General features: G+C 41.5%; 1 protein-coding gene across 1 annotated transcript; it reads left to right on the plus strand.

Annotated features, from left to right (window-relative positions):
* Positions 1–362: 362 nt before the first annotated feature.
* On the plus strand, positions 363–3,926 carry thoc3 (THO complex 3). Its single transcript, XM_085286614.1, has 6 exons — positions 363–576; positions 1,128–1,284; positions 2,338–2,542; positions 2,970–3,131; positions 3,318–3,418; positions 3,511–3,926. The coding sequence occupies exons 1-6, from the start codon at positions 397–399 to the stop codon at positions 3,672–3,674; spliced, it is 969 nt and encodes a 322-aa protein (XP_085142740.1). The 5' UTR covers positions 363–396; the 3' UTR covers positions 3,675–3,926.
* Positions 3,927–12,758: the final 8,832 nt, after the last annotated feature.

The raw sequence follows: 12,758 nt of genomic DNA on the forward strand, positions 1-12,758 counted from the left end.
GCATATCAATTCAAATAAATGATGTCACAGTTTGAGATTTCTTATATATTCTTTTAAATGGATAACTTTAACTTTTCTGTTTCTAATCTGACTGATTAATCATTCTTATGAGCAATATCCTGCAATAATAAGGCCTTTTCATTTGGTATTTAGAACGATTTAAATATTTTATTCCTTGCATTAAAAAATACAGATAAGATGGATTTACACATACTTCTTTTCTACTGTTGTTTTCTGAATGTATTTATGTTACAGGACGGTTACAGGACCTTTTATAAAGTTAACCGTCTGAGCAAAGTAAACAAGTGTCGGTCCCCTCCGAACCACCAGATGGCGCGCAGGCTCCCTTAAACCCACCTACAGTCGGCGGCCACTGTTGTTACGTAGGAATCCAAGATGGCGTCGCAGTATTTCCAAGAGATGCAGGAGAGCTTTAAAAATAACAACAAAAGCCGCGAATTCGCCGCTCATACGGCTAAAGTTCACTCGGTGGCGTGGAGCTGTGATGGCAGGAGGCTGGCCTCCGGGTCCTTTGATAAAACAGCGAGCGTCTTCGTGCTGGAAAAGGACCGTTTGGTGAGTCACATAGCGGCATGTTGCTAGTATGCTAGCGTTAGCCTGGTTAGCTCGCTACCGTGAATGAATGAATGTTGGACGTTAGAGAGCCGACTGTCACAAAAAACACGGCCCCCTGGATAATCCCCATCACTCAATAACTGCCACTAACTGAACAGCCTTGTAGTTATTTAGGAATTTACGTCATTAAGCAGAAACCTATAAGCTCCGTCTGCAGCCCAGCTTTCTACTTAATTTTTTATTCATTTTAATTACGTATATGTTTACTGATTAGTATTTTTATCACTGAAATGCCCAAATTGATAAACTTTCATATTTATGTAAAGAGACATGATCAAATCAGAAAGTTAAAGTCACAGCCCTCAAGTTTAAATTATAACTTGAGGGATGCTAATTTTTTTTCCCTTTCCACAAAGTGTGGTATGCAAGATAATCTGAGTCATATTTCTAAGAGAAAACTTTACAGGTGATCGTCTTGCTGGGCTGTTTGTGGATGTGCTCTGTAAAGTGGCACACGATGGATGCCTGATACATGTGATGTTTGTCTGCAGGTGAAAGAGAACAACTACAGAGGTCACAGTGACAGCGTGGATCAGCTCTGCTGGCATCCCACCAACCCGGATCTGTTTGTCACGGCGTCCGGAGACAAAACCATCCGCATCTGGGATGTACGCACCACCAAATGCATCGCCACCGTCAACACGAAGGGTAGGCTCTTGGTTTTTGTGGCGAACAGAGTCAGCAGCTAGTACTGTCCTCAGGTTGCTGCTGTTTGCCTGCATTTTCTCTTTGGGAGTTATTGTAGCTGATAGAAGCTGACTGATTCAGGTAACTGACTGGGATCCTTTATGACCCCATCTGTATATTTATGTCAGTTTGTTAACATTGTAGAGTCTGATTTGATTGTAATTGGGCATTTACTATTGACAGTTGAAGATTTTAGATTAAGATTAAAAGTAATCCTAAGTATTTTTGAGTGCTTATGCTCAAAGGCTTTGAAAGATTCCACTTCTTTAAACCGGATGTTCGTTCAGCATGAAACAAAATCATGAAAATAGCAAACAGTCCGAGTATGATGACATCATCCAAATTTGTTAATCAGAACGTTACAGAGTCACCTGTTCATGGTGAATTCATGAGTCCGTACCTGCTGATTCATTTTTTTCCAGGTGGTTTCTCCCGGGAAGCTTCTGTAATTTGAACATCCTTCAAATCTCATTAAAAATAATTGTCATACAGACTTCTGTAAGGCTTGTTTGTCTGATGTTATCCTCTAAACACACAGCTTGCATTAATGCTGAATGAGCTACCTGCGCTCTTAGCTGCAGCGCTGCTTACTGTGACTAGATGGTGAAGAGACTCTTGAAAAGACACTGACATAAACCATTGTGAGTTATAGACTTCAGTAAAGCGCCAAAGATGTTTAGTGAGTCGAGCTTCCCAGATTATGAAGTCATAAGTAAAGCATAGTAAAATACAATTATTCCTTCATTCATGGTTACATTAGACAGCGAGTTGTAACCAGTTCTTTGAACAAACAACGTCTCTGTGCAGCTGGTCAGCCCCCAAAAATTTAAATGAATACAAAAAACCTTCTGGTTATTCAAAGATACAATAGTCTCACCGTCTGAGGAAAGTCTGCTGGGATGATAGCGGGCACTTTTGTATCGGTCATTCAAAATGCCCACCCGTACAGGAGTCATGACCCTTCTTTAAACCTCGCTCATCACTGTGTCATCAAAACTGAATCTTTGTCTAAAGGTGAAAACATCAACATCTGCTGGAGCCCGGATGGTCAAACCATTGCCGTGGGGAACAAAGATGACGTGGTGACTTTCATCGATGCCAAGACGCACCGCTCCAAGGCAGAAGAGCAGTTCAAGTTTGAGGTGAATGAGATCTCGTGGAACAACGACAACGACATGTTCTTCCTCACCAACGGAAACGGCTGCATCAATATTCTGAGGTACGGAGCAGATTTCTGCTCACGTTCATTCCTGACATGCATGTTCATGAAAAGCTGAGCGTCATGTTCTCCGTCGCTTCTCACACACCAACACAGGCTAGCTGCTGAGTGAAAGTGTACAACTAAAGGTTGGGGAGTTTGATTTTTCTTTTTTCAAATCAAGGTGAGAAAATGTCAACAAGCTGATCCCAGAGCTGGCTGGAATGGTCGCCACTTCATTGTGATTTGGCTTTAAAATGTGTTTTTGCATTATTAGAAAACAGAGGAACTTTTCTATCTGCTCCTAATTCTGTCTTTGAAATGAACACGCAAACACTGCAGGTCAACAATAACTAAAGGTCTGAAGGTATTTTACACTGACTCACGTTTTTCCTGACCTGTGCACGAGCCACGTGGACTCCTCTGAAACACCTGGGTTTTTTCGCAGTTATCCAGAGTTGAAGCCCATCCAGTCTATCAATGCCCACCCGTCCAACTGCATCTGCATCAAGTTTGACCCCACAGGGAAGTACTTTGCCACAGGAAGTGCTGATGCGTTGGTCAGCCTGTGGGACGTGGAGGAGCTGGTGTGTGTCCGCTGCTTCTCCAGGTCAGAGACGGTTTATTTTCAGAGTTTTAGGTTTCATGAGATAATTACAGTAATGGTCTTTTAAAAAAATAAATAAAAACACATCATGGATCACATCTTTATCGTGGAATAGAAATGTGCCGTTATGACTCTAAGGTTATTCTGGATCTCAGAGAGTTTCTTTCTTTTATCGCTCTGATGGTGCAGACTGGACTGGCCAGTGAGGACTCTGAGCTTCAGCCACGATGGCAAGATGCTAGCCTCGGCCTCCGAGGATCACTTCATAGACATCGCTGAGGTGGAAACGGGTCAGTGAGACAGTTTGGAGCTGTAAATTTGAAATATATATATTTTTTTACTAAGCATTAAACACATTCTCCGTCTTCTCCTTGTGTTGTAGGAGAGAAGCTTTGGGAAGTTCAGTGTGACTCTCCAACCTTCACAGTCGCCTGGCACCCAAAGAGGCCCCTGCTGGCCTACGCCTGCGATGACAAGGAGGGCAAGTACGACAACAACCGGGAGGCGGGCACCGTCAAACTGTTTGGCCTCCCCAACGACTCCTGAGGTCATTTCTGCGTTCAGACTTGTTTAGCTTGAACTCTGTGAGCGAAACCTGCCAAGGATGGAAGTAGAGAGTCTTCTCCAGCACCGAGCGCGATCCTAAAGCAGCAGTAGCCTTTTCCCACCAGCAGATGGTGCTGCTTTCCTAGCGCTTCCTTTACAAACTTAACTCCATTCCTCATTTGTGTACATGAATAAAAATGTGCTGTAAGATACTGTTTGTATGTAAAATAAAGTGTTTTGATATTAAAGCTGCTCTCTGTCTATAAGTCTTTTGTTTTGAGCTCTGATAGCTGAACTTGTGATTATAGTTCAAATATGAAAATGATGAAAGCCTCGGAGGTGTGCGTTAGTTTATTAAGCTTCATTATTTTTATTTGACTTTAGACACTGGATGTTGACTCATCATATCCTTCCTGCAGCCTGTAGGTATACACCAGGTAGGTGTACCAGATAAGAGGAGATGCACCTGTACCCTGTATGAGTACACAGACACACTCAAGCCAAGAAAATCAATTCGCTTTTGCCTTCAAGTCAAAGACTGATTCACTGCTTTTATTACATGTCCACTGTTCCTAAATAGTTCATTTTTATTTCTACATTATAAGACCTTTTATTTTTTAATTAGGCCATCGTTATAAGGTATAACACTGCCGAGTGTAAAACAGACATCAGCTGACAGCAGAAGTGTCTTCCTGTCTTTTCCTCCTGTGACTGCTTTATCTTCCTCCACCCTGACATACGTTCACAGTGTGAGCAAAAATTTAAGGCCCTCAGCCCAGGCTGGTGGCAGCTGGTCACTCCCGGTCCCCAGAGCCTGAGAGCAGCAGGCTGCAGGTTGTTTTCCCCTCGCAGCTTCCTGTCGTCTTGGCGGGGATGTCAACGGGAACCCTGCTGTCTTGCTTTGATTTCTTTTAATTTGGTTCAACCCCACATGAGAAATGTGCCCAAAAACCTTCCTGTGGAGTGGCTGCCCTCTGCTGCCTCGCCTGTGCTGGCATTAAATTAACCTTTTATTTTATATTCAGAAATATTTGCTGGAAAATGTTTTAATGCTTCATTCACTAAAGTCTTTTAGAAACCTTTAAGGTTTCTGTGCAAAGAAGACTGTTAGCGCCATTTATAGTTATTACATGTTTTATTTTGAAAAGCCTGAAAAGGATATGGTGCTTTTGTTGTGAAAGTTTTGTGAGAAATAAAGTAAGCGAATGGCGGAGCGACACGATGGTTTTACCGTCGTTGTTGCACAAACCGACGCGTAAAACAGCCTCTTGTCCATCCAGACTCTTATTTTAGATATAAGAGAAATAGAGAACTCCAAGAAGAAACAAAGATAGCCATTACATTAAGTAAAACCATCATGCTCCCGAACAAGACGACTGCATCGCTATGAGATCGTGCAAAGTTTGATACAGCAAGTCAGTTAAGTGCACAGAGCTGTATGCATGAAGAATCTAAGAAAAGAAGAAATAAGCTTTCATGGATAAAGTTTTGGACTATGATATGCTGCTAAGCTACAAGTCGTGTTAAAACTGAACAATTGCGATTCTCAACTTCTTACAAATAAGTCAGTGACAGTGTTTTTGGTCTTAAGAAGATGACACTAACTACGAAAGCCTCAGCTTTGTGTCATAGACCATTTTGTTTCATGAACACTTGTTGAATAAGAAGTTGTGTAAAAGGGGCAGAGATGGCAGATAAAGACCCGCAAGGTTGCAGGCCCAGGGCACAGAGCTGCAGTAGCGGGACTGGCCACAAGAGGGCGCAAAAGTACACCGAAAGAGGTTTGGAAGAACAGCTCGGCAGGCACATAAACGCAAGAAGGTCCAAGCTGTCACAATTAACTTCAAAAATGAATAAAATTAGTGGACTGATGAAAGAGAATGAAAGCCTTGACATTGTTGATGAACATTTAAGTAACTTTTCAAAGCTGCATGAAGAATTCTTACGGGCAAATGATGATGTACTGTCACTGTTGCCAGAAGATGAAAGGAATGTGGACCAGATGCTCTGGTTCAATCCAAAAAAGGAGCAGTTCAGTGCGTTTATGACTGAAGTTGAGAAATGGATCATCGTAACAAGACATCAGCATCAAGACGACGTGAGCCCAGATGACAGCGTGTCAGTGACTGCTAGACTAATTGCAAAGAAATCAGGTACCAGCGTTGGAAGAAGCTCAGTCAGTAGCCGCTCATCAAGATCGTCCAGAGCTTCTTCGGTATCATCTGTACGGCAGAAAGAAGAAGCAGAGCGCGCTGCTCTGCTCGCACGAGCCGCATCCTTGAAACAGAGACAAGCCTTGGACATTGAAGAATGTAAGTTAAAAGCAAGAAGAGAACAGCTTGAGATCGAGACAGCTATTGCTGCTTCTACAGCCAAAATAAAAGTGTTAGAGGACTGTGAATATGACAGCTGTAAAAATGATGTGGAACAGTGTGAATCAGCTGTTAAGCACTTCAGCTTCCAAGAGCCAAAGGTACAAGGTGAACATGATGGGCATTCAAAGGTAAACAGTCACAGTGTAAAACAAGAAGATGACTTGCACCAAACTGATGCCAGTGTTATTCCAATGAATCTATGTGAAGTCATGTTGAAACAAAATGATATCACTGAGATGTTAGTCAAACAACATAGACTGTCACATTTGCCTCAAAGAGACATTCCCATTTTTAGTGGTGATCCACTTGAGTTCATACCATTTACAAGAGCCTTTGACCATACAATTCATGACAAAACTGACAGTGACAGTGACAGGTTATATTACCTTGAACAGTTCACCAGAGGTGAGCCCAGAGATTTGGTAAGAAGTTGTCAGCACATGAATCCTCAACAAGGCTACAGTGAGGCAAGGAAGTTGCTGTTTTGTCATTATGGTAATGAACTGAGAATTGCAACTGCCTACATGAACAGAGCATTCAATTGGCCACAAATCAAAACAGATGATGCAAAGGCTCTTCATAGCTATTCACTGTTTCTCACTGGTTGTAACAATGCAATTCAAGACATCAGTCAACTGCAAGAGATGGAGATCCCCACGAACCTCAGAGTTATTGTCTCTAAACTGCCATACAAAATGAGAGAAATGTGGAGAGTCTCTGCTTTTGACATTCAAGAAACAAGTGGAAGGAGAGCAAAGTTCTCAGATCTGGTTAGATTCATAAACAGACAAGCAAAAATAGCTGCAGATCCTTTGTATGGTGACATTAAGGATGCTGAAGACAAAGCAAAGTCATCTGCAAATGTGAGAATGACTAGATCATCCAGGCAAAGGGGAAGCACATTTGCTACAAGTGTAACACAAGCTGCAAATGAAAGGTCACCTGAAATTAACAAAAGTGCTTCTTGTCACACTAGCAATGCCTTCCAGAAACCATGCATATACTGTGAAAAACTCCATACACTGGCAGAATCTCAAAAGGTCAGAAACCAGCCTTACAAAGAAAGACTAGAGTTCCTTAAAGCAAAGGGTCTGTGCTTTGCATGTCTGACACAAGGTCATCTGAGTAAGGACTGTAAGAAAAGATCATTGTGTGAGTACTGCTCTAAGAGACATCCAAGTATGCTTCATTGGACAAAGGAGGAGGACAGTAAGGCAGACGATTGCATCCAGAGAAATGTCTCAGACATTCCCACAACAAGTGATGAAACACACACTTCAGGCAGAATTTGTGGAGCCACGGGGGCCGGAAAAGGCATTCATGTGTTATCGATCGTTCCTGTGTGGGTTAAGTTGAAGAAAGGCAATAAGTTGATTGAGACTTATGCATTCATGGACAATGGGAGCCAAGCCACGTTTTGTTCAGAAAAACTGATGAGACAACTGGGTGTAGAAGGTAAGAAGACAAAATTCATGCTTCGCACAATGGGACAAGAAAAGATGGTGACAAGTTACCACCTGTCAGGATTAGAAGTGTGTGGTTTAAATGAGAACACCTATATAGATCTTCCTGACATTTACACTCATGCAGACATTCCAGTGTCTAGAGAGAACATCCCTACACAGGATGACTTAAAAAGGTGGCCACATCTTCGGCAAATCAAGTTCCCACATTCAGACGCAGACATTGGACTTTTGATAGGATGTGATGTGCACAAGGCTATGGAACCATGGGAGATTATTCATAGTAACGATAACGGTCCATATGCTGTTCGAACAGTCCTGGGTTGGGTTATCAATGGCCCTCTCAAGAGAGATTCTTGCTCTACTCCTTCTGACAGAGAGCTGAGTGTTTCAGTAAATCGCATCTCTGTCACTAATGTTGAGAATCTTTTGATGCAACAGCTCAACTATGATTTTCCAGAGAAAGCTTCTGAGGAAAAACAGGAAATGTCACGAGAAGACATTATGTTTATGGATTCTGTCAATGGCACAGTTGAAAGGATTAATGGTCATTATAGCATAGGTATTCCTTTGAGAAACAAAGCTGTCAAAATGCCAAACAACCGGAGTGCAGTAATGCAGAGGGCAGAGAATCTGAAAAGAAAATTAATCAGAAACACAGAGTTTCACAAGGAGTATCAGAGCTTCATGTCTGACTTGCTGAATAAAGGCTATGCAGTTCAGGTACCAAACACAAAGACTACCCCTGAAAATGAGAGAGTTTGGTACATACCACACCATGGTGTGTACCACCCCCAGAAAAGAAAACTCTGTGTAGTTTTTGACTGTGCAGCATCCTTTCAAGGGAAATCACTGAACGAAGAACACTTGCAAGGGCCAGACCTAACGAACACACTGATTGGAGTACTAACAAGGTTTAGGTGGGATCACATTGCCTTGATGTCAGACATAGAAGCTATGTATCACCAGGTGCGAGTACCTCCAGAGGACAGTGATCTTTTGCGTTTTCTCTGGTGGCCAAATGGGAACTTGAATGAACCTCTGCAAGAATACAAAATGATGGTGCACTTGTTTGGGGCAACATCCTCCCCAAGCTGTGCAAACTATGCACTAAAAAAAGCAGCAGAAGATGCTAAAGAAAAAATGCCACTAGCAGCAGTTACTGCTGTTCTGAACAATTTTTATGTAGATGATTGTCTTCTGTCAGTTTCAGATGAAACAGAGGCATGTACTATGGTCAGGGACCTGACTGCATTGTGTGAGAGTGGAGGATTTCACTTAACAAAGTGGATGAGCAACAGCAGAGTTGTCCTTGCTTCCATTCCTGAAAAGGAAAGAGCAAAAGAGATGAAAGATTTGGATTTGAGACATGATGCACTACCAGATGAAAGAGTCCTAGGAGTGAACTGGTGCACAGAGACAGATGTATTCAAGATCAGGATAACTGAAAAATCTGTGCCAAAGACTAGGCGAGGCATCCTCTCATTTGTAAGTGCAATATATGACCCATTGGGCTTTTTGTCTCCTGTCATTCTGACAGCAAAAATCATCCTGCGAGAGCTATGTGGCAGGAAGATTTCATGGGATGAGGAAATCCCAGCTGAACTGGCTCAAAGGTCACAAGTTTGGCATTCAGAGCTTTCAAAACTTCATGGCTTTACCGTCAACAGGTGTTTGAAACCTGCTGGATTTGGAGTGGTCATATCTACACAATTGCACCACTTCGCTGATGCCAGTGAGAGAGGCTACGGAGTCGTTACTTACCTCCGTATCACAAACCAGAAAAGAGAAACTCACTGCTCATTCATTATGGGCAAGTCCAGAGTGTCTCCTCTGAAGCAGATAACAATTCCACGTCTGGAGTTGACAGCAGCTGCAGTTGCTGTAAAAATGGACAAGCTCATGAGAAAGGAGCTGCAAATGCCACAAGAAGAATCTGTGTTTTGGTCTGACAGTAGCACTGTTTTAAAGTACATTTCCAGCGAGAACATCAGATTTAAGACATTTGTAGCAAATAGAGTGTCACTTATTAGAGACAACACAAAACCAAGTCAGTGGATGTATGTAAACTCTGAATTAAACCCTGCTGACCACGCTTCAAGAGGAATGAACACAGAGACATTCATGAAGTGTTCAAACTGGATTGCTGGGCCAGAGTTTTTGACAAAAGATAAGAAAAACTGGCCAATTCCACCGGACATTAAAGAAATACCAAAAAATGATTTCGAAGTCAAAGAGGTGATGAGTGTGGATGTTACAAAATTACATGAAAATCCAGTGAACAAACTGATCTCTCACTATTCAGACTGGTACCGTCTAAAAAAGGCAGTTTCCTGTATACTTACGTTCAAGCAGCTGCTTGGCAGGTTAAGTGCGCATCGGAAGCTTCTCATGTCACAAGCAAGTGGCTGTGACAGCAGTAAAAGGAAATCTGAAAAGGTTGCAGGTCAAATGCAGCAGTTCAAAACATGTATTAAGGGATCTTCACTTACCACTGCAGATGTTGCAAAGGGAGAAACTGAGATTGTTAAGTTTTGTCAAAATCAAAGCTTCGCAGAAGAAATTGCAAGTCTTCAAAAAGGTGACAAGCTTAAAAGGAGCAGTCACATTGTGAAGCTGGATCCTTTTGTCCAGGATGGAGTTTTAAGGGTTGGCAGTAGGTTGCATGAGTCTGCACTACCAGTAGATGTTAAGCATCAAGTGATTCTCCCTAAAGGTCATCATGTTTCTACTTTGATTCTGAGACACATTCACCAAGAAACAGGCCATGGAGGAAGGAATTACATATTATCCAGGCTGAGAGAAAGATTCTGGATTCCACAGGCAGATTCAGCAATAAGAAAGATCCTGTCAAAGTGTGTAACATGTAGAAGGACATCTGCGAAACCTGGTGAACAAAGAATGGCAAACTTGCCACAAGATCGCCTGATTCCTGACAAACCTCCATTCACAAATGTGGGCATAGACTATTTTGGACCTTTTGAGGTCAAGCATGGGCGCAGCAGAGTTAAGCGATATGGTGTATTGTTTACATGTCTTGCTGTTAGAGCAATACACATAGAAGTTGCCCACTCACTTGAGACTGATTCTTGCATAAATGCATTCAGGAGGTTTATTGCAAGACGAGGTCAAGTGTCTCTCATGAGATCAGACAATGGCACTAACCTTGTGGGTGCAGAAAGGGAAATGCGTGAAGCAATCAAGGGATGGAATCATTCAAAAATCTCAGAAATGCTCATGCAAAAGGGCATCACCTGGATATTTAACCCCCCAGCAGGGTCACATTTTGGAGGAATCTGGGAGAGACAAATTCGCTCAGTTAGAAGAATTCTTAACCAGATCCTAAAGCAGCAACCTCTGGATGATGAATGCTTGCGGACATTGCTATGTGAAGTTGAAGCAATTGTCAACGGCAGGCCAATAACAAGAGCGTCTAATGACCCCAATGATTTAGACGCACTTACACCTAATCATCTACTTCTTCTTAAAGGGCAGCCAGTACTGCCACCTGGATTGTTTCAAAGAGAGGACTTGTATGCAAAAAAAAGGTGGAGACAGGTGCAGTACCTGTCAGACATTTTTTGGAAGCGTTGGACTAAAGAGTATTTGCCGCTTCTACAAGAAAGACAGAAGTGGTTAGTGACTAGGAGAAATCTGAGACCAGGAGATGTTGTTCTCATAGTCGATGACAGTGCACCAAGAAGTTCCTGGTTAATGGGAAAGGTTGAGAGAACAGTTCCAGACTCACATGGACTTGTCAGACGTGTGTTTGTCAAAACCAAAACTAGCGTTTTGGAGAGGCCTATCGACAAGTTATGTTTGTTGCTTGAAATGGAGGCAACAGTTTGAATATCAGCCTCATGTGTAACAGATATATGTTCAACACATATGACTTATGTTTCATATAATGTTTGGTTAAGCCAGTTAGATTATGAGTGTTGATATTAAATGACGCTTTATTGTGTTAATATGTAATTGTTATGCCTTAGCAGTAACAATTAGGGGCCGGAATGTTAGCGCCGTTTATAGTTATTACATGTTTTATTTTGAAAAGCCTGAAAAGGATATGGTGCTTTTGTTGTGAAAGTTTTGTGAGAAATAAAGTAAGCGAATGGCGGAGCGACACGATGGTTTTACCGTCGTTGTTGCGTAAAACAGCCTCTTGTCCATCCAGACTCTTATTTTAGATATAAGAGAAATAGAGAACTCCAAGAAGAAACAAAGATAGCCATTACAAAGACAATGTGGTGAAGTGTCACCACTGAAACTTAAAGGTTTGCGAATTTGATGTTGTGTGTCTTTTGTCTCCCACCACAGTGTTTAACATGAAGATAATCAAGATATTTTAACCTGAGCAGGCGTTCTGTAACCTTAACCAGGTCATTTCGATATATATAGTTCATATATGTTTATATTTTATAAGTTCAATTTGTTATATCTGTGAGATACTAAGAGGCCTCCATATGCAACAGGTACTGTTGTAAAGGTTTTCACACATACAAAGAAATATAGCAAAACAAGAGTAACAAACATGTATTAGTATTGGAATAAAGTGACTAAAATATGTGGTAGTGAACGAATACTAAAAGTATTTAGATGGTGTGCTTATGACACAGATTTTAAACCAAATGAAAGTGATAATAGATTTCAGTCCTGGATAGAGAGTGGACTAACAACATTCCATCCGCCCTGAATTTAGGTAAGACCAGCCCTGAATTGGTGTATCTTGGTGTATCTCCCATGTATCGTACAATGTCAGGTTGACCCTCAACGTTTTTTTGTTTTTTTTTTCCTTTTCTCTTTTTTTTTGACTAAATAATGTCAATGCACTTTATTGTAACAAGTCCCTTTTTTTTCTTCAATAAAAATATAATTTAAAAAAAAAAGAGTTTGTATCCTTCTCATGAATCATAACAGCATAAATACACTAACAGCCAAAATTATTCACTCACTCGTCCAAATCATTGAATTCAGGTGTTCCAGTCAGTTCCATGTTTACAGGTGTATAAAATCAAGCAGCTAGGCATGCAGGCTGCTTCTGCAAATACCTGAAAGAATGGCTGCTCTTGGGACCTCAATGAGTTCTAGTGTGATACTGTGGATGACACATGTGCAACAGGTCCAGTTGTGAAATTTCCTCACTTCTAAATATTCTACTAAGTATTAGAGGGATTATAACAAAGTGAATGCAGGCTACAGACCTCCAAACTTCACATGGCCTTCAGATTAACTCAAGAATAGTGTGT

Source organism: Mchenga conophoros, linkage group LG2, assembly GCF_057382185.1.
Source record: "Mchenga conophoros isolate Kocher_MC1m ecotype Shallow Benthic linkage group LG2, M_conophoros_male_GT1.1, whole genome shotgun sequence".
Taxonomy (NCBI): Eukaryota; Metazoa; Chordata; class Actinopteri; order Cichliformes; family Cichlidae; genus Mchenga; species Mchenga conophoros.

What these genes read in the sequence shown, in the direction of transcription:
- thoc3 (XM_085286614.1), top strand. Translation starts at nt 397, where the DNA reads ATGGCGTCGCAGTATTTCCAAGAGATGCAGGAGAGCTTTAAAAATAAC. An exon ending in TGCTGGAAAAGGACCGTTTG is followed by an intron (nt 577 to 1,127) that starts GTGAGTCACATA and finishes GTTTGTCTGCAG; the next exon opens with GTGAAAGAGAACAACTACAG. An exon ending in TGTGTCCGCTGCTTCTCCAG is followed by an intron (nt 3,132 to 3,317) that starts GTCAGAGACGGT and finishes CTGATGGTGCAG; the next exon opens with ACTGGACTGGCCAGTGAGGA.